Below are 27822 nucleotides of genomic sequence, written 5' to 3' on the forward strand. Positions count from 1 at the left end.
AATTGACAAGGTTGAAGTTAAAACCAATAGCTTTTTGTGTGTGTGAAGACTTCTAGAAATTCCAGTTGGTTTCACATAATCATTTTTGGATTATGACTTTTAATTAGAGTTGTCTTTGGTAATATTTCTATAATCCATATGTTGTAATGAAGACGTTAATAGATATTTAACTGTAGTAATATTAAAAGTTACAAGTTATTCAGTGTGAAACCTTAGAGGAAATAGTATTCGTGAAAACAAATACCTTACTAATAGTGAATATTGATGAGTTGTTTGCAGGTGGTTATTAGCAGCGTCAGAAATGCGGCTTGAATTAATTATGGCCTGATAGATGTTAATAATTGTTACAGAGAATGCCCTGCTAGTAATTATTTTTAATGACTGCTACACCATTAAGAAAGGTTAACTTGTTCTATATAAATCTCCCATAGTGACACAGCTACTACCTCATTAACTTTGTTCAAAGACTGCTGTAAACCAAATATGCTGTATACTGTGCATGGTGGAAATCATTTGTTTCACAAGATTGGCTCATTTAGTCATAGAGTTGACCCTCGCTTAATTACCAAGGGGGGTTGTGAACAGGCCGCTAAGCATTTTCTGCCAATTAAAATGCTGAAACAGTGTAGAAAACTGCCATCTTGCACATGCTCGGCACCAAGTTAATTAGAAAGTTTCCACAGATGAGCGCTTCTTTTTAAAAGAATGCATTTTCTCTCTTGATAATGAGAAAGGGAGTTGTTGAATAACTAAGCTTGAAGACCTTTAATGTTTTAAGCAACCTAATTTGCAGAATAAGTGAAGCTTGTTTCAGACATTTAGCACTTTTTATTGCATATACTATCTTAGGTACAAATAAAGAAAACATTTTCTAGTTGCATTTCATAGTTTGTATATTGTTAGTTTGGTATAAGTTTATTTTAAAAGATGAATCTCCAGTGATATCTTTTATGCCAAATAAAAGTGTAGTTACAAATCAAAACAAGTGATTTTCCTATATTGAAGAAGTTAGTAGTATAAACGAGATTTTCCTGTCTTGAAGAAGTTAGTAGTTTATGTGTCTTTACACATAAATATTACAAGTTAAACATAAGTAGGTAACAGGAGAAAATATTTTTTTAATTATTTTTTTAATTGTGAAAATACCATATAGAGGGGTTACAATTACATGGGCAGGATAATGAGTACATTTCTTACCAAGCATTGTTGCCTCCTCCTTTGTTTCCCCTTCCCATACCTTCTCATATCATCCCTGCCCCTCCTCCCCCCCCCCAGAAAATATTTCAAATACAGTAAATTCAAAATAACTTATTTGCAGGTTAGAGTACTGTTACATCGAAGACTAATAAAGAGCAGACAATGACTTCTGTAGTGCTAAAATGCTGAAATCACTTTTTAAAAATGCAATTAAACCATTGAATAAGATACACACACATAGATATAATTAGGTGGTACTGAAATAGTGTATTCTGATAAGTATATTTTAGCAGTCTTTTGCCTTTCTTCCTTTATTATAAGTGGCTCAAAATTTTTTTTAATTTGCCACTTAGATTAACTAAGAAAATGGTTTTTTCATGTGTAGCTACACATTTTTTCTTACAAATCTTGGTTTCTGTAGAGTCACTTTTGTAGGGCAAACATGTGAGTGATAAGTGAAACACTTGGCCAAGGATTTACTTGATTCCTGGATAAATAGTAGTTTAAAAGTTAAAGGACTTTTGAGTTTAGGTCCCCCATTTATGCCTTCCTGCACCCTAGTCCAGGGTCCAGTGCATGCTAGGCAAACCCTCTACCGCTTAGCTATGTCTGCAGCTCCTGGGATTAATTTAGACATTGCCACTTACCAATTTAACTTTTAAAAGTTGTGGTACAATACAAATAGCGTAACATTAGCTACTATAACTATTTTTTTCCAATTCTTTTACTTTAAAAATACACATAATAGAATTTGTGATCTGATTCTTTTTTTTTGGGGGGGGGGCGGTTGTGAGTCTTGAACTCTGGGCTTGGGTGCTGTCCCTCAGCTCTTCAGCTCAAGGCGAGCCCTCTACCGCTTGAGCCACAGTACTACTTCTGGTTTTCTGGTGGTTTATTGGAGATAAGAGTCTCACGGACTTTTCTGCTTGGGCTGGCTTTAAACCACGATCCCCAGATCTCAGCCTCCTGAGTAGCTAGAATTACAGGCATGATCCACTGATGCCTGGCAATCTGAGTCCTTTTTAAGTATACAATTCAGTGACATGTGCATTCCTAATGTTACACAGTTGTCACCACTGTTTTCATAATTCTTTTCATCTTGTAAATGTGAAGCTTTATTTGTATTAAACAGTAGCTCCTCATATATCCCAGCCTTTGGCAAACCTCTTTCTACCTTCTCTTATGATTTTTTCTTTTTTTTTGGTTGGTCGTGGAGCTTGAACTCTGGGCTTGGGCGCTATCCCTGAGTTCTTCAGCTCAAGACGAGCACACTACTGCTTGAGCCACAGCGCCACTTCCAGTTTTCTAGTGGTTTATTGGAGGTAAGAGTCTCACAGACTTTCCTTGCCTGGGCTGGCTTTGAATTGTGATCCTCAGGTCTCAGCCTCCTGAGCAGCTAGGATTACAGGCATAAGCCACCAATGCCCTGTCCTGCTTTATGATTTTTACTACCTCATAATTATTGCATTTAGGATCATGTCATTGGATTTCATTCATATTATAGTACCAGAATTTCTTCCCATGGGATGGGTAATATTCCATAACTTGCATATTTTGCTTATCCACTCAACTCTTCATGAACACTTGGATAGTTAGCTCTTGTAAATAATCCTCCTTTATCCATAGTAAGTATACAAACATTTCCTTGGACTTTGAGGTATTTACCTAGAAGTAGAATTGTATGTTCATATGGTAATTCTATTTGAGACTTTTATCCAACTGTTTCTCACAGTGGCCATACCATTTTTATCTTCCCTTCTACAGCATACAATGATTGTAGTTTCTCCACATTCTTGCAGACACTTGCTTTTTCTATTATTATTGTTGTTATTATTACCACCCTTATACATGTATAAGCATTTTACTAGTTTTATGTATGTGAGTATGCCAGTCTCACTTGTATATCTTGAAAATTTAAATTAGTATATTAGATTCTGGTTACTTTGTCATTTAAATATTTGACATTTTGCTAGTTGACTGAAAACCATTTGAAATTCATGTAATGATCTTGAAACATTATAATATATTTGGACTTCATAATCTTCTCTGAGCTTTTTTTTTCACATTGAAGACACTTTTAACCAGATAGAAGTTATTTTTTTAATTTACTTAATTGTTATTATAGACATGATATGCAGAGGTGTTACATTTACATGCATCAGGTAATAAGTACATTTCCTTTCCTACAGTGTCATCTGTCCCTCATTCTCTCCCCCCTTCATCTCATCTTCACCCACAAGTTGTATAGTTCACTTTCATCAATGTCCAATGCACTCCATTGCTGCGCTTATACCCTTCCCCCTTGAATTTTGTGCTCTCCTTCCCACCCTTCCACAGATATGCACAAGAATGCATCCTATATAAAGAATACAGAATCATCAGAAAAAGAAAAACAAATTAAAAAAAATCCTTTGCTGTTCGTTTCATTATATATATTATTTTATATATCTATGAAGAGGTGTTTGGGTATTGAACCTTTGTGATTCTCTCCTAAGACTTTTGTCTTGTATAATTTACCATATCCCAGTGCATTTTAGGTCTAACTTTTGCATATCAAAGAGAACATGTGCCCTTCGTCTCTATGATCTTGGCTTACCTCACTTAACATGATTTGTTCTAGTTCCATCCATTTCCCTGCAAATGACATTATGTTATTCTTTCTAATGGTTGTGTAAAATTCCATTGTACATAGTTACCACATGTTTTGGATCCACACATCTATTGTGGAGCATGAGTTGTTTCCATATCTTGGATATTGTGAATAGTGCAGCAATGAACATGGATGTGCAGGTGTTCTTCTATTCTGGTTCATGATATTTGAGGTAAATGCCTAGAAGTGTTGTGGTTGGATCATAGGGAAAGTCTACGTGTTTAGTTTTTTGAGAAAACTCCTCAATGCTTTTCAGAGTGATTGTACTAGTTTACATTCCCATCAGTAGTGCAGTAAGGTTCCTTTCCCCCCCACATACCTGCCAGCATTTGGTATTGTTAGAATTCAAAATGTTGGCTAATCTAACTGGGGTGAGATGGAATCTCAGGATTGTTTTGATTTGCATTTCCTTTATGGCCAGAGATGAGGAGCATTTCCTCATGTGCTTCTTTACCATTCTTCTGGGAAGCCTCTCATTAGCTCCCTTGCCCATTTAGTAATTGGTATATTAAGTTTGAGAGGGGTTAGTTTGTTGAACTCTTTGTCTATATTGAATATTTGGCCTTTGTCTTATGTATTGCTGATAAAGATCTTTTCCCAGTTGGTTGGCTTTCTTTCTAGTTTAGTAACTGTGTCCTTAGCTGTGCAGAAACCTTATTTTCTTTTGCCAGTCCTGGGCTTGAACTCAGGGCCTTGGTGCTGTCCCTAAGCTACTTTTTTTTTTTTTTTTGGTTGGTCGTGGGACTTGAACTCTGGGCTTGGGCGCTGTCCCTGAGCTCTTCAGCTCAAGGTGAGCGCTCTACCACTTGAGCCACGGTGCCACTTCCAGTTTTTGAGTGGTTTATTGGAGATCAGAGTCTCAGAGATTTTCCTGCCCTGGCTGGCTTTGAACTGTGATTCTCAGATCTCAGCCTCCTGAGTAGCTAGGATTATAGGCGTGAGCCACTGGCGCCTGGCCCTGAGCTACTTTTGTTCAAGGCTAGTACTCTACCACTTGAGCCACAGTGCCACTAACGGCTTTTTCTGTTTATGTGGTACTAAGGAATCAAACCTAGGCCTTCATGAATACTAGGCAAGCACTCTTAGACCACTAAGCCTCATTTATTTTAATGTAGTCCCACTTGTCTAGTCTCTCTTAGTGGTTATGGCACTGGGACTCTATTCAAGAAGTTCCTGCCTATACCTATAAGTTCTTGGAGACAACAAATGGAATGGATCTTGTTTTTTTGATCCAGTCTGCTGTTCTTTTTCTTTTGACTGGGGAATTAAGCCCGTTAATGCTTAGAATTATTATAGAGAGATGTGTCATATTTCGTGCCATTTTCTTGATTTCCTGTATTTTGCTTCTTTCCTCTTCCTGTGCTTACTAAGTTTGTCTTCTAGTGATTTTTGTCTAATGTCTTTCCTTGATTTTGATTGTTTTCTTCAGATTGTATACTTCCCTTTGTATTGGTTGTAATACTGGCTTAGTGTTTATGGATTCCTTTCATGTTTGTGTGTCATGGAAGGTTTTGGTTTCACCATCTAATGTAAATGTTGATTTCGCTGGGTACACCAGTCTGGGTTGGCAGTTGTTGATCTTCAGGGCTTGGATAATACCATTCCAGGCTCTCCTTGCTTTGAGAGTTTGTGGGGAGAGATCTTCAGTGATTCTGATTTTCTTTCCATTGTAATATAGCTCCTTCTTTGATTTTGCAGCATTTAAAATCAATTCCTTGCTTTTCAAAGTCTAATGTTTTTACTGTTGTGTGTCTAAAAGTGTTTCTTCTTGGATCCTTTCTACTGGGGATTCTATATGCTTCTGTCAGGTAGATGAGATTTTTCCCTCCTAAAATTGGGGAAGTTCTCTATTATCATTTCTGAATTCTTTCCCATCATGGATCATACCTATGTATAAATTTGATCTCTTGGCTGCCAATTTTTGGATTTCCCTTTGGTAGATTCTGAGTTTTTTCCCCATACCTTTGACTTTTTGTTCTAGCTCCTCTGTTTTATTCTCAACTCCTGATTTATTGTTTTCCATTTCACTTATTCTGTTACTCAAGAATTCCATGGTGATTTGCAATATGGAAATTGAACCTTTTATACTCCTAAGATCAGTTCTCATGGTGTTAATTTTGTCTTTTAATGAGGTATATAGAGTTTTTTTTTTTGGTCAAAATAATTCTGACTAAAATGTTTCTAGTAAATTTTTAAGTTCTCAACATAATAAGTTTGTTTATTTTTCATATATTATTTGGGTCTTATAGTTTTGTTTGATTTCTTCTTTTATGGAATATCTTGGAGTATGAATTACTTAGTGCAATGCATTTTTTTCTTTGAGGTTATGTTTAGGTTACTGCTTTGAGATGAATTGCTTCTTGATTGGATTACTTCCAAACTAGGAGAAAGTATACTTGGAAAGAAGAATCATATATTCATGTACCAGACATAGTTTCTCTTCAGGTTAATATTTTTGATGCCAACTTTTCTTCATCCTGTGTAGGTGAATTACCCTGTCTTTCTTAATTACCTCACCTTCATCTTCATCCCCTTACCTGCCCCCGCCCCCCAAATAGCTTGGAGATGGAGAGCTCTGGTATTTTTGATAAACCTTATTGGTTTAGTTGGGTAATAGCTTGACTAGCTTTATACCCCCAGAACTAAAATCTGTGCCTGTGGCCACTTTTCTGAATTGAATTCTATCAGGCTTTCTCACCAATTTTATTACTCCTACCAGGGAACAAGGAACATAGTAATTTATGATCATTATTAAGTCAACTTTTAAACTTTGCTTGATTATAAATTTTTCTCTTTGGATAAGGGATTTTTACTCATAGTACAAATATTAGTACTAAACTTGTTAAACCTTTTGAAAAAATTTTTCCTGACACTAGTTTTGTAGAAATTGAGCTCCTGCTTCTTTGTTTCATCAAAATATTTGTAAAGCTTATTGCACTGAATCTGTCTAGTAGACCTAGTGGCTAGATCCCTTCTGTTTATTAATGGTGCTATATTGCTTTCTTAGGCTCCTCTACATGTAATTACCTGTTCAGATAGAGTATAAACACAAAGCTACTGTTAATAGACCATTAGATGACCTATTGTTTTAATTCTGTGAACTAATTTAGCTAATGAGTTTAGACTGTTTTGTCCGTGTCATTGGATGATGTGACTAAAATGTCCACTGAATAAATGTAATTGATGAAGTGCATTAAGTGTATTTACAAATGTTATCTACTGTGTTTTAAAAATTTTAAATTATGTAATAATGTAGATATGAACAATTTACTTTGATCACATATAAGTATAAAATATTTCAGTAGTTATTAAGAATAGTATTTTAGATTAAAACTTACAAATGAGACTTTAAGTAGATTTAAAAAATAAGCTGTTTTTAAAGAAACTTTGCATTTTTAGTTAGGTCATCAATAAAAGTTGCAGTGAAAATATCCAGCCTTCAAAACACTTACCATATATTTCTGGTATCTCTTGAATAGATTGAATGAAGAACTATGTGCACTAATTCCTCTTCTTTGTAACACATACATGTTACAAGTTATACTATAAAAATATTTCTTTTATATTCTGAACTAGTATAATCATATAATGAGAATTTTTTAAGTGGCAAATGTACAAAAAGCCAGAGGAGAGAGTAAATAGAAGGAAAAACTGAATTATCCTTTTTGTTTCCTACCCTGGTGACAAAACTTAGAGCCTCATGCATATTAGGCAAGTGTTCTACTTATGAGTTATACCCAACCTGGTTTTTTGTTTGTTTTTTTTAATTTGGTCAGTCATAGGGCTTGATTGAATTTAGGGCTGAGGGCTGTCCCTGGGCTTTTTTGCTCTAGGCTAGCATTCTACCACTTGATGCCACATTGCCACTTCAGTTTTCTGGGGGTTAATTGACTTTCCAGCCATGGCTGGCTTTGAACTGTGATCCTTAGCCTCTGGATTCGCTGTTTCTGAGCATGTGCCTCCATGCCTGGCTCTGAATTATTATAACCATAAAGCTGTTTATGTTTAACCGTTTATGTGAATAAATTGAATTTTGATCTGATTTATTACTTAAACTTTATATTAGACGAATTCATGTTTGCTAGTGTCTCACTATAATGTTGACGCTTCTTCTCCTACAGCATGGATTTGTGGTATCATTTCTATCACTGTCATTAGCCTGCTTTCCTTGCTGGGTGTGATTTTGGTTCCCATCATTAACCAAGGATGCTTCAAATTCCTTCTGACATTCCTTGTTGCGTTAGCTGTAGGAACAATGAGTGGAGATGCCCTTCTTCATCTACTGCCCCATGTAAGAAATCTCTTTAATTTATTTTAAAAAGTATTTAAGAGGATAGTGTTCTTCAGTTACAAGCTGTGGTAATACTATGCTCATATTTTTGTTGCTTTATTTGATTATAGAATGAAACCCCCTCCCACTTTCATTGTTTTGATAACAATGTTTTTGAAGCAAATTGCATCATCAGGTTTTTAAATAGCAATAAGTTATATGTCTTTTATTTTTGTGGTATATCAAGAAAGCCTTATAAAAATGTATACAAAAAACATTTAACAACTGTGTATATAATTTTTTACAGTTAATATTTTTATCATAGTTTTTATTATTATTTTTATATAGGTAATTTTTTATTATAATTAATGTATTTCATTTTATGGTTACCTATAGAAGCATTTAAAAGTTTGGGATTTTTGTTGTTGGTGTTTGTCTATATTGGGGTTTGAGCTTAGAGTCTTACACTCTGATTTGGACTGATTGCTCATAGCTGGTGTGTTACAGCTTGAGCCATGTTCCAGCTTGTGGTTATTTTCTGTTTAATTGGAGATAGACTGCCAAAGATGTTTCTGCCTAGGCTGGTTTTGAACCAAACTTCTGTAGGGCTTAGCCTCTTGAGTAGTTTGGATTTACAGGCCTGAGCCACCAGCACAAGGCTTAAATTTATGGTACTTATTTTATTACAAAGCATCGTACTTTCCAGACAACAGAGTAATAATGTAAATTAAATTGAAGACTTCTTTAAGTGGAATACTATGTAAAGGAACACTTTGAAAATTAAAAGATACTGTTAGGATCTCATTTATATTAAAAAAAAACCAGTGATCTTATAGGAGGTAAGAGTGGAAGTGTTTACCATACCAGAGGCTGGGGATAGTACAAAGGAGAGGTTGTTCAGTAGGTACTAAGTCATAGTTAGATAGGAGGAAGGATTCTCAGTGAGCTATTGTATAGTAGGATGACTCTAAGGATAATGAACTATCTTGTTTTTATAAAACCAGAAGGAAGAATTGCAAATGTTTTCAAGAGCTAGATATGCTTACCCTGATTTGATCGTTTTATAATGCTTGCATGTATTGAAACATTAGATAGCACCTGATAAATATATACAACTTTTATGTGTTAAAAATAAAAATAGCCAGACTAAATTTTGAGATAAATGCTAGTAAGTATTTTGTGTTATGTAAGAAATTGTAATTTGTGATTCCCGAATGTGAAATACCATCTCAGCCACATGTTTAGAAACGTCTTCATTTTTATTAACAGTCGCAGGGTGGACACGATCACAGTCACCAGCACGCACATGGACACGGACATTCTCATGGGCATGAACCCAAGAAGTTTCTGGAAGAATATGATGCTGTGTTGAAAGGACTTGTTGCCCTTGGAGGCATTTACTTGTTGTTTATAATTGAACACTGCATCCGAATGTTTAAACACTACAAACAACAAAGAGTAAGTACTGTTTAACGCATTTCATTTTCTGAGATATAGACTCAAACCAAAAATCATCTTTTCCCAGACATATCCTTTTCTTAATTGTGATGTTGATGTCTTACCTCTTTTTTTTCCTTAATTTTTTCTGGTGGGCCTTCTACCAACAGTGACATTAGCAGCTCTTCTCTTTGTCTTTAATAGTTAATATTATAAAAAAAGGCTAACTTCAGTGTCACTCATTTTTTTTTGTTAGTACATTTTTTTGGCATTTCTGTTCAAGTTTTAGCAGTCTAATTTTTGCATCATTTGTGCAGCATCTCATCTAAGTGATTTAAATAAGATGGATAAAGCTATTGACCAGTTTATGATATCAGTCTTATTAGGTGATATTTTGAATTGCAAATGAAAAAATGAGAAAGAAGTTCTGGTGTGCTGTATAGTAGGGTGACTATAAATGACAACAAACTATAAATTTAAAAAAGCTAGAAGAAAGAATTTTGTAAGTTTTCACCAAATAGAAATATAGGTGAGATATTTGAGGAAATAAGTATGTCTAATCTGATTTAAATGTTGTACGATTTACACATGTATCAAAACATAGAATGGAGTCACTACATGTAGTTTTTATTTTTATGTATCATTTAGTATTTAAAGTGGTAAAAAAAAATGGCAATGAAATGAATAGAAATTTCCCTTTAGGGAAATGCAAATCAAAACCTCAGTGAGGAGATAGGATTATACACTCAACATATATGTGAAGCTTCCTGCTCCAGAACCCACCAAGAGAAAAATACCTATAATCTACCATCTCACCTAGTTAGAATGGCTGTAGTCAATTAAAAAATAAAAGCTTGGTGAAGCCATGGAAAGAAAGGAACTCTTCCATAGTATTAATGGGAAGCTACCATAGTGAAGAGTTCCTCAAAAACTAAAACATAGTTCTATTATGATCCAGATATTACACTTATGAATGTATTTTTAAGGAAATGAATTAAACCCTTGAGCAGTACTAAACCTCCATATCCATTGTATCACTTCACAAGAGTTAAGATAGGAATCAACCTCAGTGCCCGCCTACAGATGAGTAAATAAACTGGTGTCTATACACTGCAGAATACTGTTCAGCAACAGAGAAAATGAAATCCTAATATTTGTAGCAAAAAGGATAGACTGGAAGGTATTAGTGAAAATGAAATAAACTAGACCTAGAAAGTCAAGGCTACATGTTCTCTCATAAGTCCAAGGTAACAAACTTCCACCTCCATGTAGAGCAGTGATTATTAGAGGTCAGGAAGAGAAGGGGAGGATAACAGGTAGAAAACACAGAAGAGTTCACAGTAACCGTTGTAAATCTTATGAAGCAAGGATCTTGAAGGCTCTTCGAATATAAAAATGGTATAGAGAGAAAATGTGCCCCAATTTGGTCAGTATGTTCTGTCTGCATGTTTTGGAATACCAAAGTAAACTCTTTATATGCACAATTAGACTGTTAGTAAAAAGAAAGGGAAAGATGTAAAATAGAAAAATGAGCTTATTGTTTCCATAAAGTTATAGTGCAATGTATGCTGCATTGTAGTTGCCAAGATGAACCAAAATAACAGTCAACATTCTAGGGCATTTTATAGGGTCCTGTTGCTTATGGGGTACAGTATGGAAGGAAGAAATGGATGATAGCCATACTACCTCATGTCCAACTAGCCATATAGGCTCACTTCATGTATCAGTTAGAAGACTTAAATGTCTCTGACTCAGTTTATAACTTAACCTATAAAGAAAACCAACAACCAAGTTGTTGCTCCAGGAAGTAAACACCTCCCAGAGAGCACTGACTTATTTTCACACTGTCCTAGTATATTAACTTTCTTTAATTAATAGTGGATGAGAGTAAAAATTTAAGTTGGAAATATTGGAAAGTAGTAAAAAGCCAAACTTGAAATATTTAAATGTAAGCTATGAAATAAATAATTACAAAGCAACAAAGAAATAATCTTACAAATGTGTTAGAAACAATCGCATGAAAGAAAAAAAACATTTGAATACATATCTTAGGGTTCATTTCCCTAACATCAACTTAACTGACCTTTTCTGCTTGACTCAGACATACACTAGTTATTGCAAATAAGGGAAACCATGGGACCTATGTTTCTTTGGGCCTGGCTTACTTTACAATATAATTTTTTCCAAGTCTTTTCCATTTCCTAACAAATGCGGCAATGTCATTCTTTCTGATGGAGGCATAGAATTCCATTGTGTATATATGCCACATTTTCTTGATCCACTCATCTACTGAGGGGCATCTGAGGTGATTCCATATCTTAGCTATGGTAAATAAGGCTGCAATAAACATAGTTGTCTTTCACTGTATTTGATGTTGTTATAATTTGTGGAGGGGAAAGGAAAAAACAAATCGTTTAAATAAGGATACAGGTGGACCCATTGCAACAATGAGACATACAAGTTGTTAATGTTGAAAACGAACTTTACAACTTTGGTGGGGGGGGGGGAAGGAGGGTGGGTGGGAGGTTGAGGGGAGGATGGGATGTGAAGGGGAAACAAAGGAGGAGGCTACAATGCTTGATAAGAAATGTACTCATTATCTTGCCCATGTAATTGTAACCCCTCTGTACAGTATTTTCACAATAAAAAAGAAATAAAAAAGAAATAAAAAATTAGTACATACAAGTAACTGAGCATAGATTAAATTATATGTTTGATATCTGAATTCAAAGTAATAAGAAAGAATACTTGTTATTATTGCAACAGTATTAAGATTCAGTTATTGAGACTGGTCATATACCATCTCATTTAGTCCTCAAAACAATCTTGTTTTCATCTTACAGATGAGTATTCTTGTGTTTGACATTAGTAAACTTGCCAAGTTTTAGAAGTAAGCTACAAATTTAGTACTTCAAGTTTAACTTTTCCTATTTTAACCACATTCAGGAAAATGTGAGATTCCATTAAATGTAGACTAAAATTCAAAGGAATAAGCTTTAATTTTTATAGTTTTCAGAAATTTCAAAGTACTATCGGACTATTACTCTGTTACCTAATACCTCTAGGGAGATATTTCATATACTTTACACATTTCATTGGTGGTACATATAATATTTTGTACTTCACAATCTTTAATTTTGCTCCTAGTTAGATCCTTTGATGTCTGTGATTTTTTTTCCCCTCACTACTTTTCCAAATAATTTATATATGCATATATAAAGTTAGTACCATTTGTTCCCCATAGGTACTAACAAGTGGATATTAGTACAGATTTTTACTATAGACTTTAAACTGATAATAGATGTATATTTTCAGGGAAAACAGAAATGGTTTATGAAGCAGAGCACAGAAGAGTCAACTATTGGAAGAAAGCTTTCGGATCATAAGTTAAACAACACCCCAGATGCTGACTGGCTTCAACTCAAACCTCTTGCTGGTAGTCAATAATTCTGACTAAAGATAAACTTTCAAAATAACAAAAAATCAAACTGTGCCTAAGTTTGCAATTTTTTTTGTAACTTTCTTTTTTGTTGTTGTTTTTGTTTTTGTTGGTCATGGGACTTGAACTCTGAGCCTGGGAACTGTCCCTCAGCTCTTCAGCTCAAGGCTAGCACTCTACCACTTCAGCCAAAGTGCCATTTCCAGTTTTCTGAGTGGTTTATTGGAGATAAGAGTCTCATGGACTTTCCTGCCCATGCTGGCTTTGAACTGGGATCCTTAGATCTCAGCCTCCTGAGGAGCTAGGATTATAGGCGTGAGCCACTACACCCGGCTTCTTTGTAACTTTTTAAATTTTAGTTAATATTAATAGTTTTCCCCAACTCTTAGTGTCTTAGTTATGATTTTATTTATTTCAGCTAATTTCAGCCTTATTCGTAATGTAATGTGGGCTGAAATATGTTAGGAGTAAGAAACATTTTGTACTTTTAGTCCCCCCTCCAAAAGAAAAAATGAGTAAAATTTGAAAAGGTGATCCTAGCACTCAGGAGGCTAAAGCAGGAGGATTGTGAGTTCAAGGCTAGCGTGGGCAATCTACTAAGACTATGTCTCTATAAAAAGAGGTCTTTCTAGATAGTAATTTAGTGTTTTATTTTTTGATAGTGCAAAATCACTTTATTATCCATATGTGATTAGATTCATATGGAAAAAAGGAAAGTTTCTGTACTGAAGGGGGAAAAATGGTCTTGGTCTGGTATTTTAAGGCCAAGATCCATGTACATATCCATTACATGATATGTATGAGATATTTAGTTTTCATTGCAACATTATTTTGTAACCTAAGTTTTCTCACTTTCTGTTTAACTGTTTCCCCTCAATGTACCAATGATAGTATACAAAAAAAAAGGGAAACCTAGAATCTAGTAGAACTCTGCTCCAAATTACAAACTAGTTTTTGGAAAACCCATTGAAAGGCCAACCTCAGTTTTTAAGAGTTAACCTTATCTGATCTTTTCACTTGCATGAGTTTCTGAGTAGCTTGTCAGTAACTAGAGCATTGAGAGAGGTGAAGATTTTGCCATCATCCATCTATATAACTCGACAAGTTATTTAAACTTTGCTAGAAAGCCTCTATTGGAATGATGTTTAAATTGTTTAAAGAAAATATATTTACTTAAAACTCTTTAAAGATAATCATTTAAGAAATGTTTATTTCACTACTATTCTGCCAGGCTAGCAAATATACATTTGCTTATTGATTAAACATTTCTTTTGCTCTGCTGTAGGAACTGATGATTCTGTTGTTTCTGAAGATCGACTTAATGAAACTGAAATGACAGACTTAGAAGGCCAACAAGAATCTCCTCCTAAAAATTACCTTTGTATAGAAGAGGAGAAAATAATGGACCATTCTCACAGCGATGGCTTACACGCCATTCACGAGCATGATCTCCATGTTACTGCACATAACCACCACGATGAGAATAAAACTGTGCTGAGGAAACATAACCACCAGTGGCACCACAAGCACTCTCATCATTCTCATGGTCCCTGTCATTCTGGATCAGATCTGAAAGAGACAGGAATAGCTAATATAGCCTGGATGGTAATCATGGGGGATGGCATTCACAACTTCAGTGATGGACTAGCAATTGGTAAGTGACTTGTAACTTGGGTATCATTTATTTTTCTCTAAAGATGTTTTTTTTTTCTTATTCTACTATGTCTATACTAATCTTATGAACTATTAATTCATAAGACGAAAATTCACCTAGAGCTTAACAAATTACTGTTAGGTTTTTCTTGCTATCATTTAGGTTTTTCAAAGGGTATCCTCCTGGGTTTGTTAGGTATATTTGGAAGTATAAAAGTAAAAGTTAATTTGGGAGAGAGTGGGAAGTAGGAGACTAAACAACACATTTGCTAAAGTAAATTTCTTAGATATCTTTGAATAAGTGAAGAAAAACTTACAGTGTTAAAAATCCATTGTACCAAATTCCTATTACCAGTTTAACAAGAAATGTGACTCATAAATGACTTTGCTTCGGATATACTTTATTATTTATTCAGAAGCAGGCTTTGGTATCTTTCAGAAAGCAAAGACCATATTTCAGTATCCATAGTGGCTATCAATCCTAAAGAATAAAAGATTCTACTAGTATATGGAGATCATTTGTTCCACTGTACTTAGCGTAGATAGGTGAGTCCCACAGACACAAAGATTCATGGACAAGAGCTTCTCATCTGTCATGTAAGTGGGAAAAACAAGATCAGTAAGCTTCACCAGTCTTCTTTTCCTCTTCTTCAGGAGCGGCATTTAGTGCTGGACTGACAGGAGGGATCAGTACTTCTATAGCTGTCTTCTGTCATGAGCTGCCACATGAATTAGGTAATGGAACTTTAAAGGTTTTACCAGATTTTATCAAAGCTAAGACTTCTTTCATTGTGAAATACATTCAAATTTCAGAAATATTAAAACATAAAAAATGACTGATGACAAGCACAAAAGGTGTGTCAATCATAAAGTATATCCTAATAATGTAACAATCCTAATGTAATGATGAATTATTTCATTTCTGTGTGCTTTCCTTTGCACTTAGAAACAATTATACTATTATGACAAAGGATATAAATTCTGACTAGCACACAGAACATTATTTTAAAAAGAAGGAACATATCCACCCTCTGCAGTGGATCTAGGATTTAAATTCATGATGCTCTACTACTTGAATCATGTTCCCAGTCCTGTTTTGCTTCAGTTATTTTTCAAATAAGGTCTTGTTTTTTGCTTAGACTGGCCCAGAACCATTATCTTACCTATAACTAAGCTTGGTTTGCTTGTTCACAGCTAGTTCTTCACCACTTGAGCCACACCTTTAGTCCAGCATTTTATTGGTTAATTGAAGATGGAGTCTCATGGGCTTTTCTGCCCGGCTGGCTTTGAATTGTGATCTTCCAAAACTCAGTTTGTTGTGTGGCTAGAGCTGTAAGCTACCAGTGCCAAGATTTGTCATAAGAATCTTTCTCCAGCTTCATTACTGTGTTTCACTATTTTATGCCTTGGATTTACTCTTCCACTAAATTGCACTTTCTTTAGATCTTTCTTTTGGTATTTAGTGTGTTTCCTCTTCATATTTCCAAATTCTTAAGCTTTAAGGTTTTTAGTGTAAAGTATTTTATACTCCTCTAACTAGCAGATACTGTCATTAGCCTAATTTCATAGCAAATGAAGATTTTTATATATGAGAATCTTGATTTGCTTCATATTTTAGTCATTCACTTTTTGAAAAATTTTCTTAGCAATAGATTTGGATACACACACACAGACACACACACACACACACACAATTTCTCTCCCTGCCTGTCTACCTGGTATTCCCTTAAATAGAGTATATCAGGCCATTTTGTGCTTATGTATGATTTTATCAAATTACCTTACCTCTAGGGAATCAGGCACAGATTTGAATACAAGAAGTTTAAGAGGTGAGGGATGGTTGTTTTTTTTTTTTAACCACTTTGTCCATTTTTTCTCTCTCCAGTTTCTCATTGAAGGAGATTCAGGTGAGGCACAATAGTACATGTAGACAAATTTAGTACATTGGTTATTAGATAAATCCCAGCACTCAATGCAGAGCTCTGATTATAAAGCTAGATTTGGAGAACTCTACTTTGTCGGCTAATACCACAAAGTGAGCCATTTAGGCTCCAAATGTGTCTGCCTATTTATCCCCTCAACTTCACCCCACCTAACCAGAGGTTGAGGTGTTGCCATTGCTGTGAGAAGAAACATCAGTCCAGTCCAATCCTAGTGATAAAATGACATATATTCCCTATACTCTAGCTGGATAGGTTACTACAAGTGAAAGAACATAAGGAAAAAAAGAAAAACAACTCATTTCCCCCACCCTGGAAGTGACAGAAAGTCTCTGGCCTTCTATCTATCAACAGGTAGGAAGCACTCAAAACATGATTTCAGGGCCTAGGTTTTGCTTAGCATAGCAATGGGGTAATTTTTGTAAAACAAGGCCAGATAAATATCCAGTTCTATTTGGATCATCTGTTTTTACTTACCTGGGAAGAACAGGATGTGCACAGGTACCAGTCTTCTTTCTCAAAAGTCACTCAGGCATGAGAAAAATCAGTACCTGCTAGGCTCAGGTGGATCTTGTGACAAGTTTATTTAATGGTTAGGAAGTAGCATGGTTTATCACATTTATTTAATGGTTGGGAAGTAGCATGGTTTATCACATTTCAGGATAATTTATTTGTTCTAAAATCTCTTTTGCCCTATGTATGAACATGAGACCCTAAGAGAAAACACCTGTATTTAAATCACATTACTGTGCAATCAATCAGTCATTGATTCCACATTTTGGCATTCTTCTTCTGAACAAATTGCTGTTTCCCAGTGGTGTACTAGGTATATTTTTGTGTTTAGATGTGACCAAATATGACATGAACAGATAGATCTTAGAACCTTAGAGTCATACAACACTCAAGGAAATTTTTCATGAAGAAATTGAAGCCATTCAAGAAATAGCAAACCCATACCTTCATTTCATGTTTGCCCTAGGTTATAGGTAATGAGTAAAATTGCCTGAATTATTGACTCATTGCTTTATTATTCACTTCCACATCCCTGAAATAAGGTGCCGTCCCCAGCTTTTGAAAGAAAGCCTGAAGAAGGACATCTTAAGGGGAAAGGAACTGGGGTAATCCAGAAGGACAGATAATCCAAACTCTCTTTTTGATGCTGAGCAGTGTATTTTAGCTTCAAGGAGATTATGTTTTGGGAAATAAATATAGCCATGTTTTTAGAACTCAGCTCTAGTCAGTTATAGTGCTATAACATTACTGGCCCCCCGGCCCTCCACTTTTTTTTGTTAGTCTTATCAATTAAATTGAAATTCCGAATGAGTTTTGCAGGATGTGCTACACTGTCCAGGGAAGAGCGAACATTCATTTTTATAGGTTTATATGGAATTTCAATGTGTGTGTAAGCATTATGTAAGATTAGAATAAAGAACCGTCAAATATATTCTTGGTTTAAAAAAAAATTCAATTGCTGTTAGCAGATATTGGTATATCATCGGTTCACAACTTAATGCCTTTGCCAGGATACTTTATTTGTTGTTCTAACAATTTCCTTTGTCAGAAGGAAGGAAGAAATATTGATTTATTGAATTGTGGATACACTTGAAAATTCAGCTAAATTCCCAGATGTGGGGAATCTTGACATACTTTCAAAATACTTTCAAAATGTTTATATAGATTTTTACTAAGAAACATGGAGTAAATATTCAGAAACCGTTGTGAATTTGTAGCTTAAAATAAGATGAGAAAGACAGATTTCATATGAAAGAATACACTAATTACATAGATTATAGAAAAACATTTGAGGTTTAGTATTAGCAACATAAAATACTTAGCTTAAATCTGACACAGTAAACATACAGCGTGAATGCTGAAAACCACAAATCACTAACAGAAGAAATCCAAGAAGGCTTAAATTTAGAGATATACCAGGCTTGTGAACTAAAAGACTCTATTGTTAGGACATTAATTCTTACAGATCGAAAAACTCAACAGACTCTTTGCAAAAAAAAAGTGAGTTTAAAAACAAAACAAAATACTGTATATGGAAAGGAAATATTCTTTGAGTAGCCAGAAATTCTTGAAAAAGAACAAAAAGGACTGATTATATAGCCACAAAAATAAAAACAGTTAGTTTTGGTAAAATAATTACATAAATACCGGTGAAACAGAGCTTAGAGATTTCATATATATGGCAACTTATTTTCAACTGAAGTATAAAGAAAATCTCTTGTAGAAAGATAGTCTTCAACAACTGATGCTGTAAAGATGTTCACTACCAATAAACCATAACAACCACTACCACAAAATGACACCAAAAATCTTTAACCCATTCCTTACAATATACACAAATACTAATTGGAAATAAATGATTGATTTGAATGGACAGCCCAAATATAGAACATTTTCTAAAAGAAAACAAAATATTTTTTATGTCCTTGGACAGACCGCTTTTAGAACACAGCATGATCCATTAAGAATAAAGGCCTTTAGAACAAAAAGATTTAGATTTCTCAACTTAGTAACACCCAACCTTACCCCGCAAGAAAAAAAAAAGACAAAAAGTAATCAGTTGTTCATTGAATATTAAATCATCCTCCCTTTCAGGCCACACTATGAAATCATATTCCTTTCATAATCTAAATGACAGTTCTGTAGCCTCATTTCTGTTACCTAACCCCCTGCCAAAGAAATTGACCATTTGGCACCATTGACTCAAAATGATTAATTGGAAATATGGAGGAGAAATTTGTGAAGGAGGAAGTTAGGGAGCTCTTAAAGGAAGCCGAGGAAAAAGAGAAAATTAAATGGAGCCCCAAAGGAGAGAAGAGATAGGGTGATACTAAAATCTAAGTCTTAACAGAAGAATTAAGCTACAGTGTTTTGGATCCTAGGAGAAACTAAAAATTTAGCAGCTCTGGAAGATACCCTTGGTAATTTACCTTTTCAAACTAATGTTTTTGTTTTGTTTCTTTTTTTTTTTGTAGTTGATAGCCATTTCATGGAATCTGTAAAATAAGACCTTGTACTAATTTCTTTATTAACTTCTGCTTACTTATTACAGACTAGGACCTGGTAGCCATGAGAATTAGTAAAAAGTAGCTCCTGAATTTTTAGATATGTACATGTAAGGGAATGGAAAACCCCAACAGGATACCAGTTCCAGGACACTTGCTATATAACATACCTTGCATATATTGTGTGTTCAGTAGTTGACTTGGTAACTAAAAGTGTTATAAATAAGTAAATTGCTTTTGACCCTTCAGCTTCAACAATACTATCTGGCAACATTTTGCCCTTGTCTAGCATTTCTTGGAGCAGTAATCTTCTTTTGTTTGTTCTTTCGTACATTTGTAGCTATATGCTTACATATCTAGGAAGAAAATCCTAGGATTTTCTTTTTTTGTGCTCTGCCTTAGTTTGTTCTTGTATCCAAGTTTCTTCACAGATAGAAACCTGACAATGTTTGCTCTTTGAGGTATTGATGCTCTTACAGGCATTAGTTAGGACATTAATGTACACTGTGATGGGAGCATGGATTTTTAGGATTTTCAGAAATAAGGCTTATTTCTGATGTAAACATTGCATAAAGCATCCTTAAGCTATTGTCTGTTCTTGCTTGTCATGTCCCCTTGAAGAACAAAAGGATCTGAGAACAGAAAAAAGTGTTACTGTTCTTGTTTTCACTTGTGGTTTTCTTGATATGTTTTTAAAAGAAATCTTACATTTTAAGTTATATGGTAAGATGTAAGTATACAGTTCTTTGAATTTTAAAAGTATTGGACTTGTATAACTATCAGGGTACAGAATCAGGGTACAGAATCATCTGTCACCCTACCAAACTGACTTATGCTATAAAAGATGTATCTTTCAAGAGTTTTTCTCCTTTTGAACCTGTGTTTTGCAATCCCGTAGTTTTAACTCACCTATTATGTCTTAATTGCAGGCGATTTTGCAGTTCTTCTGAAAGCAGGCATGACTGTGAAGCAAGCTATTGTGTACAACCTCCTCTCTGCCATGATGGCGTACATAGGCATGCTCATAGGCACAGCTGTTGGCCAGTATGCCAATAACATCACCCTGTGGATCTTTGCAATCACGGCAGGCATGTTCCTCTATGTAGCCTTAGTGGATATGGTAAGAAATATTATGTGTGTATGTTATATTGAACTTTCTATTAGAATGCAGGTTTCCAAAGTCTTCAGTAACCATTGGAAGCCATTTCTGATGGTTGGCTTTTTTTTTTTTTTTTTTTTTTTTTTTGGTCAGTCATGAGGCTGGAACTCTGGGCTTGAGCACTGTCCCTGTGCTCTTCAGCTCAAGGCGAGCGCTGTACCACTTGAGCTACAGCACCACTTCCGGTTTTTGAGTGGTTTATTGGAGATAAGAGTCTCACAGACTTTCCTGCCTGGGCTGGCTTTGAACTGAGATCCTCAGATCTCAGGCTCCTGAGTAGCTAGGATTACAGGCATGAGCCACCAGTGCCTGGCTTTGGTTGGCTTTTTGTTGTTGTTTGTTTGTTTGCGTCATGTACCATGGGAAATGGAGTTCATAATTAGGATTGAACAAATGGAGTTCACAATTAGGATTGAGTGGACCAAGTCTATAACCAAGAAAGTAGAGATATAAATGACCAAAAATATTTTTTTTTTTTTTTTTTTTTTGGGTCCGGTCGTGGGGCCTGAACTCTGGGCCTGGGCGCTGTCCCTCAGCTCTTCAGCTCAAGGCTAGCGCTCTACCACTATGAGCCACAGCGCCACTTCCGGCTTTTTTCTTTTTGCTTATGTGGTGCTGAGGAATCGAACCCAGGGCCTCGAGCATGCAAGGCAAGCGCTCTACCACTGAGCCACCTTCCTAGCCCAATGACCAAAAATATTTTAACAGGAAAGTTTTGAACTCTTATTGAAGAATAAAAGTAGCCATTAGTCAAAAGTATTCTGATGTGTGTTAATGTAGCTTGATATACCATGTTCGTGAAACTGCAAAGAGGCTGGCTAAAAAGGAGAATTAGGGAAGTTTTCCTGCAATAGGAAATCTCGGCTAAGTCTTAAAGAATATATGAGTTTATTAAAAGCAAAAGCAAAGGGTGTGTAAGTAAACCAAATGATAAATAACAACATTCTATTTCTGGGATTGTATTGTGAAAAAATAGCCTAAAATGAGTACCATCTGTAAAAGCAGTAAGTAAGCAAACAAAATAAAACCCAACTGAAGTATTATTTGTGGTGTCACAATTGTATTAAGGAATGCTCTAAATATTCAGGAGCAAAAAAGATGTAGCTACATGAATCCGCTAGGATTCTAATGCCTCCAAAGCTAATGTATTTTTTCTGGATTAAGTAGAAAAAAAAATGGGATGAAGTATTGCATTCATACTATCAGGTAGGTATTGGCCAGATGATGATAGTCACACAAAATGCTTTGCTAAAAAAGATTTATCTTGTAAACATTAAGGAAAAGGAAAGCCACGGTAGTAGTCCAGCTATGACTGGATATAGGAAGTTGCCAGTTGGCTGAACTTAACAAACTTTAAATTGCTTATAAAGATGAATTTCTTTTTTCAGCTTCCAGAAATGTTGCATGGTGATGGTGACAATGAAGAACATGGCTTTTGTCCAGTGGGGCAGTTCATTCTTCAGAACTTGGGATTGCTGTTTGGGTTTGCCATCATGCTGGTGATTGCCCTCTATGAAGACAAGATTGTGTTTGACATCCAGTTTTGACCATTCCCAGTAATCGCTGTTGGTTACAACCATGTTACCCTGCAGCTTTGCATCTGTTCTTGTACTGTATGCACAATGCTCAAAGAAAAGTCAGTGGCTTGCACTACTTACAAGTCCTATAGATTTGAGCCTAAAAGCAAAAGACTGGTGCTCAGTACTGTTTTCCCTGCATGAAGGGGTTTCAAAAAAACATAGTTTGTGATAAAGATAGGAGAAAAGGACTCCAGGAACCAATGTTGATATAAGTTTGATTAAGACTTTTTAAAAAATAATCATATAAAACACTAGTCTCTTTATTAGTTGAAACTTCTGTGACTATGCAGAAATAGAAATCGAACCAAAAAATCACTTAAATTTTAAAAATATTTTAAATGGACTTTGAGCAGACTTTTTTTGTGCTAAGTATGAACTGTAGTGCCCTTCGATTCAGCTACATGTAAATGTATGGGGTAATAGGGATCAACTCCACACAACGTTGAAACCGCATAAAGTAGACTGTAGGAACTAGAGGAAAGCCCAGGCTGCATTAGAGTATGAATTTAGCATTGGGAAAAGCCCTTATTCTTGAATCTAGAGTTACTATTTTTGTATATATTTGCATAGTGTTTAAACTTGCAGCCTAAACTACTGAAAATTGTGATTGTATGTTTGTGTGAGCTTCAGTTTAATGAAAGATTCATAACAGTTCTTTGTATTATTATAATACTTGGTGTTTGGGGGTGGTATTTTTTTAACTTTAATTTTGTTTTTGTTTTGGGGTTTTTTTGTGGAGGAAGGTGGGGTCAAGAGCATGTGGTCAGATGCTTTTTCCTTAAAACTATAACTCTGGAAAATATCAAAGAAGTGAACCCAAACATGATACTCAATTTTTGAATTTTAAGGACTAACAAAATGAAATTCTGAATATTCACATCATTCCCTAGTTTGGCATTGGAACCAAAAGCACATGCTATGACTGGCAGTTAATGTTGTAAGGCAGAAAATTCAAGTTTATCATATCTAATCTGTATATGAAGTGTCAAACAGTTACCAGGATAAAAACTTGGTTGATACCATGGCTGTCATGGTACCAAGCAAATGATGAAGCTGAAATCACCATCATTTTGTGCCAAGATATGCTGTTTGTGCCTAATAGATATTGGTTTCCTATGTAGGTGCCCTATTCTTCTACATAATCATAAATGATTTGTGAGAAGTGCAAGCCATGTTTATCCTGAAGTTTTTACTCAGTAGTTTGTAGTACTAGTCATATGCATGTTGCTTTCTGTTTACATCGTGTGCCACACGGTCCTCATTTAGGCCAGGTAAACTGTATTTGAACTATGTGCAGCTAGCTTTTTCAATTTGCTTGGCATCCTGTGTAGCTCTTTTTAAAACCTTACAATTCAAAAATCTAAGAGCCAAACTCTTTCCATTCCATATTACATGTTTTCATTTATTCCTTCTCCTTTTCTCAAATTCCTTTTCTCTTTATATGGACTTTTTAAAAACAGAACTTTAAGAGCAGCACATGTATCCAGGTATTAGTAGGTTATGGTCAGTGTTTCTTCTTTATGCTGTTAGCAAGGTTGCTTAGGTTTTGTTACATCTTTAATTTATGCTTGAATTTGAAAAATTGTTTTTGGCTTTCTCCGTGGCCTCCTTGTACTCAGTAGGAATTCTGTACACAGATTGTTTTCGGCATTGGACGCTGAATTAGGACAGTCCTCATCTCATTGCTTGGCCCTTCAAGCAACCTAGCTAAAAGGTGCTGACGTTTTATTTAGTACTGCCAACTTTAAGTGATACAAGTATCTTGCTTTCTGAACCAAGATGCATTTATAGTTATTTTGGGGGTTTTACACCCACGGAGGATTGTGCATCCCATCATTAAATCTACTTCATTTAAAAGCAACAGCTGGAATTATATACTCCCATTATTAAAATAAATGCCTCATTTCAAGCAGATCGGTTATGCTAAAGTTTTATATTCTCTAAGGAGTGGTATTATCTTCATTTGATACATTATTTTTTAACCTTTTAGGAGGGCTGTAACAGTTGCTGCTAGTATTTTGATAGGGTTCCACCAGTATTTAGTTTTCACATCATTCTAATGTACAGTTTCAAGTCTTACTAGACAATCTTAATTCCACTACATTTCTGTTTGGCTCCAACATTCCGTTTAGCTTGACCAGTCTAATTTTAATCTGTGTTTGTTGGAGGTCATTAATGTTACTTGTACAATGCTGTCACTGTGTGACATCCAAATGAATTTTGGTGTATATCACATTGCAGTCAATCAGCTGTGATTATGCTTAGAAATACTATAGTAACTAGATGCAGTGTGAATTCTTTCCATTAACAGTGAGTCAGTGGCTTAAATGTGATTATGGTCCTGCAAGGTGATACTTGCTAAAATATCTAAACTTTTTTTTGTTGTAACTGAATCATTTTTTAAAAGAAAATTATAAAGCTGGAAATGATAAAATGCTGTTTTTTTTCATTGTCAACAGTGGTGTGTCATTTTATGTGTGTTCCTAATGCTTATGGAACTCTCCCAAAATAAAGTTACTCAAAAAGAGCTAATATACCAATGTGTTTTCTTTACTATGTATTTCAGAACATTTCTTTACCTTGAACTATGACTCATTTTAAATATAGGCTACCTTTGCACATGAGTTCATAATTAAGAATAGAAATAATTCACTTTATTTCAACAACAACAACAACAAAAAGGAAAATGTACTCTACTTTAGCCATCTAATAGGAAATGGGAACAAGGGAATTACAGTTGGGGTTATGAGTTAAGTTGACATAACAGTGCTACGCCCCTTCCAATCCAGTGCTCCTTTGGTTCGTCAGAAGGAAGAATCATAGCAATCACAAAATTAGTGGAATGGCCAGTGGTGGATAATGTTCCTCTCCGCTCACTTGTTTTGTACAATGGAGCAATGTAACTTGGTCGTTTTTCTATATCTGTCCTCTTACAGGGCTTTAACCACATCTGGAAGAGAGAGTATAACACCTCTGTCAAGGCTGTTAAACCAATTCTCATAGCTAACTTTAGAACTAGTTAAAAACTAAATGAAAAAAATAAAGCTTTTACCCTTTCAAAAAGTGTATTACCCAACTATTTGTAAATTCTCTCCTGTTTTTTTCCTCTTGGGGTGATTTGTGGTATTTACAATAGCAAAACAAAAAAGCAAATGTATTTTCAAAGGGAAGAATTGTTACTATTCTCAAAAATCACAAGATAGTATTGTTTCTTAGTTATTCAATTAAATCTAGTTCCAAAGAATTCTCAATTATCAACAGTTGTTCAACCAGTCCACCTCCCCACTATGAGAGATTATCTTACAATGCATAATTTGTATATTATGGTATGCTTAAGACATGTGGTCATTAACCTTGATGTGTTGCTGAGAACCAATATTAACCGCAGCAGTCACTTTATAGTAGTTGCACAGAGACTTGTCTTGAAGTTTGGTGCATTCTAACCCCAATTCATAGTCATGATTAAAAATAATAGGAAAAACCTTTAGAATAACCAGTATTTTAACTTTATTCATAAATCTTTAAACTTAAAAGTATCAACAAAGGGTGCTGAAAATATATTTTACTTTTGTCAAACGACTATGATCTAATTCCTGAATTTCTATATTTGAAATCTTTTTAAACAGAATTGTCATTTTAGGTATAAATGGCCTAACACTAAAAAAAAATTAATTCACCGATATAAAACATTGCATATGCAGGATGGCTGAATAGAAGCACGTAGCATGAGTTCAGAGGTCCAGATCCTGGGTAGGATATCCAAAAGGGAGGATTCTTTCCCCTGTCTTCGCCTGAAACACATGACCTGCACCGTATTAATCAGAAGATCAGAAACCATTCAAAGGACAGCCAACGTCAACAGTGCCTGAGATGCCCTCATTACCCAGTAGGTGATACTCATCTCCTTAGAGGAGCAGTGGGACAGTGTGTACCCTCCACACTCTACTACCAACCCACCTGCCTGACTTCCCACTCTTGGGAAATTTGTAGAGTCATTCATGGCATGGAATGGCTGACTCCATTTCAGTACATGCCATGCCCAAACTCACTAATCACAGCCAAAGAAAGGTACAGAGAAATTACACTGTAGTACCTGGCTAGAAGTAAACTAAGAAATGAATAACAAATGGGTAATTCAAAACACCTCTTAAGAAAGACAGATTCTAAGAAAGCCATCCATAAAAGTGGTAGACAAACCATTTCACCAGCTGCACAAATCTCAACATAAGATGAAAATATTGAAAATGGTAATATGATTCCTCCTCAGTTCATGATTCTAGTAACAGATTCCCAAGACAGTGAAGTGGATGAAATAAATGCCTGATTAAAAAAAAAGAACAAAAACTTTAAAAGAGTAAAGGATCTAGGTATGGTGGGCTATACTTACAACCCCAGCTACTTGGGAGATAGCAATCAGGAGGCTTATGGTTTGAGGCCAGACCTGACAAAATGTTAATGAAACTCTCCCCTTCCTCCCCCCATCTCAACACAACAAGCCAGGCTTGATGATGTGTGCTTGTCAATTCTATTTGGGGTGTGTGGAGGAGTACATAAGTAGTACATTTTTGCCCCAAGCAAAAATGTGTGAGAACTTACCTGAAAAATACTAAAACAGTAAGGGTTAGGGATCTAGCTTAATTGGAAGAGTACTCACCTAACAATCATAAGGGTTTGAGGTCAAATACTGTAAAATGTTAATTAAAAGAATCATTTTTTAAAGGTTCAATGAGATCTAAGAAAATACAGATAAATGAAATGAGGAAGACACGTAGGATATGAATAAAAAATTAGCAAAAAAAAAAGATCGTGAAAAAGAAACTATCACAAGTATGGTTCCACATAGGAAGAACTCAATAGGTTCAGATAATAAATTCAATTGCCTCAACACCAAACTAGATCAAGCAAAGTTTTTGCAACATCAAGTCTTTTGCAACATCACAATCACTCAGAAATAAAACTGAGCTGGGTACTGGTGGCTCACAGCTATAATACTAGCTACTCAGGAGACTGGGATCTGAGGATCATAGTTTGAAGACAGCCTGGGCAGAAAAGTCCAAGAGACTCTTATCTCCAGTTAATTGTCAAAATACGGAAGTGGAACTGTGGGAGTGGTAGAGGACTAGCCCTGAGTAAAAAAAGCTCAGGAACAGCACCTAGACCCTGAGTTCAAGCCCCAGCCCCAGCACTAAAAACAAACAACTCCTACAATTAATAAAAAAAAAAAGATCCTCAGGACCATTATTAAAAGGCTGAATACTTGCATCATCAGCATATACGAAAGGGCAAAAATAAAGGCTGGGAGTAAAGAAAACCTATTCAATAAAATAACAGCAGAAAATAACATGAGCACTCAGGAACAGGAGGCCTACAAAACCGCAAACTGACAAGACCAGAGAAGATCTTCACAGTGAGATAAAAATATAGGACAATATCAGGTGACCAGTGCTGGTGTCTGTAATTGTAGCTACTTGGGAGCTAAA

General features: G+C 35.3%; 2 protein-coding genes across 7 annotated transcripts in view; one reads left to right on the forward strand and one right to left on the reverse strand.

The window, feature by feature from the left end:
• The window catches only part of Slc39a10 (solute carrier family 39 member 10), a 120595-nt gene extending 95728 nt beyond the window's left edge, over window positions 1-24867 (forward strand). For all 5 annotated transcript variants that reach the window (XM_069995695.1, XM_069995697.1, XM_069995696.1 and 2 more), the window contains 7 exons: window positions 7969-8138; window positions 9387-9575; window positions 12870-12990; window positions 14279-14647; window positions 15301-15381; window positions 20533-20723; window positions 22151-24867. In XM_069995695.1, coding sequence (XP_069851796.1) covers window positions 7969-8138; window positions 9387-9575; window positions 12870-12990; window positions 14279-14647; window positions 15301-15381; window positions 20533-20723; window positions 22151-22309 — 1280 coding nt within the window. In that variant the 3' untranslated portion in view covers window positions 22310-24867. The remainder of the gene's footprint in view (window positions 1-7968; window positions 8139-9386; window positions 9576-12869; window positions 12991-14278; window positions 14648-15300; window positions 15382-20532; window positions 20724-22150) is intronic.
• A 72-nt stretch (window positions 24868-24939) lies between these two features.
• The window catches only part of Dnah7 (dynein axonemal heavy chain 7), a 206171-nt gene continuing 203288 nt past the window's right edge, over window positions 24940-27822 (reverse strand). For both annotated transcript variants that reach the window (XM_069995693.1, XM_069995692.1), the window contains exon 65: window positions 24940-25292. In XM_069995693.1, coding sequence (XP_069851794.1) covers window positions 25086-25292 — 207 coding nt within the window. In that variant the 3' untranslated portion in view covers window positions 24940-25085. The remainder of the gene's footprint in view (window positions 25293-27822) is intronic.

The sequence above is a fragment of the Dipodomys merriami genome, unplaced genomic scaffold (genome assembly GCF_024711535.1).
Source record: "Dipodomys merriami isolate MVZ:Mamm:240054 unplaced genomic scaffold, mDipMer1.0.p SCAF_49, whole genome shotgun sequence".
In the NCBI taxonomy this organism is placed as follows: domain Eukaryota; kingdom Metazoa; phylum Chordata; class Mammalia; order Rodentia; family Heteromyidae; genus Dipodomys; species Dipodomys merriami.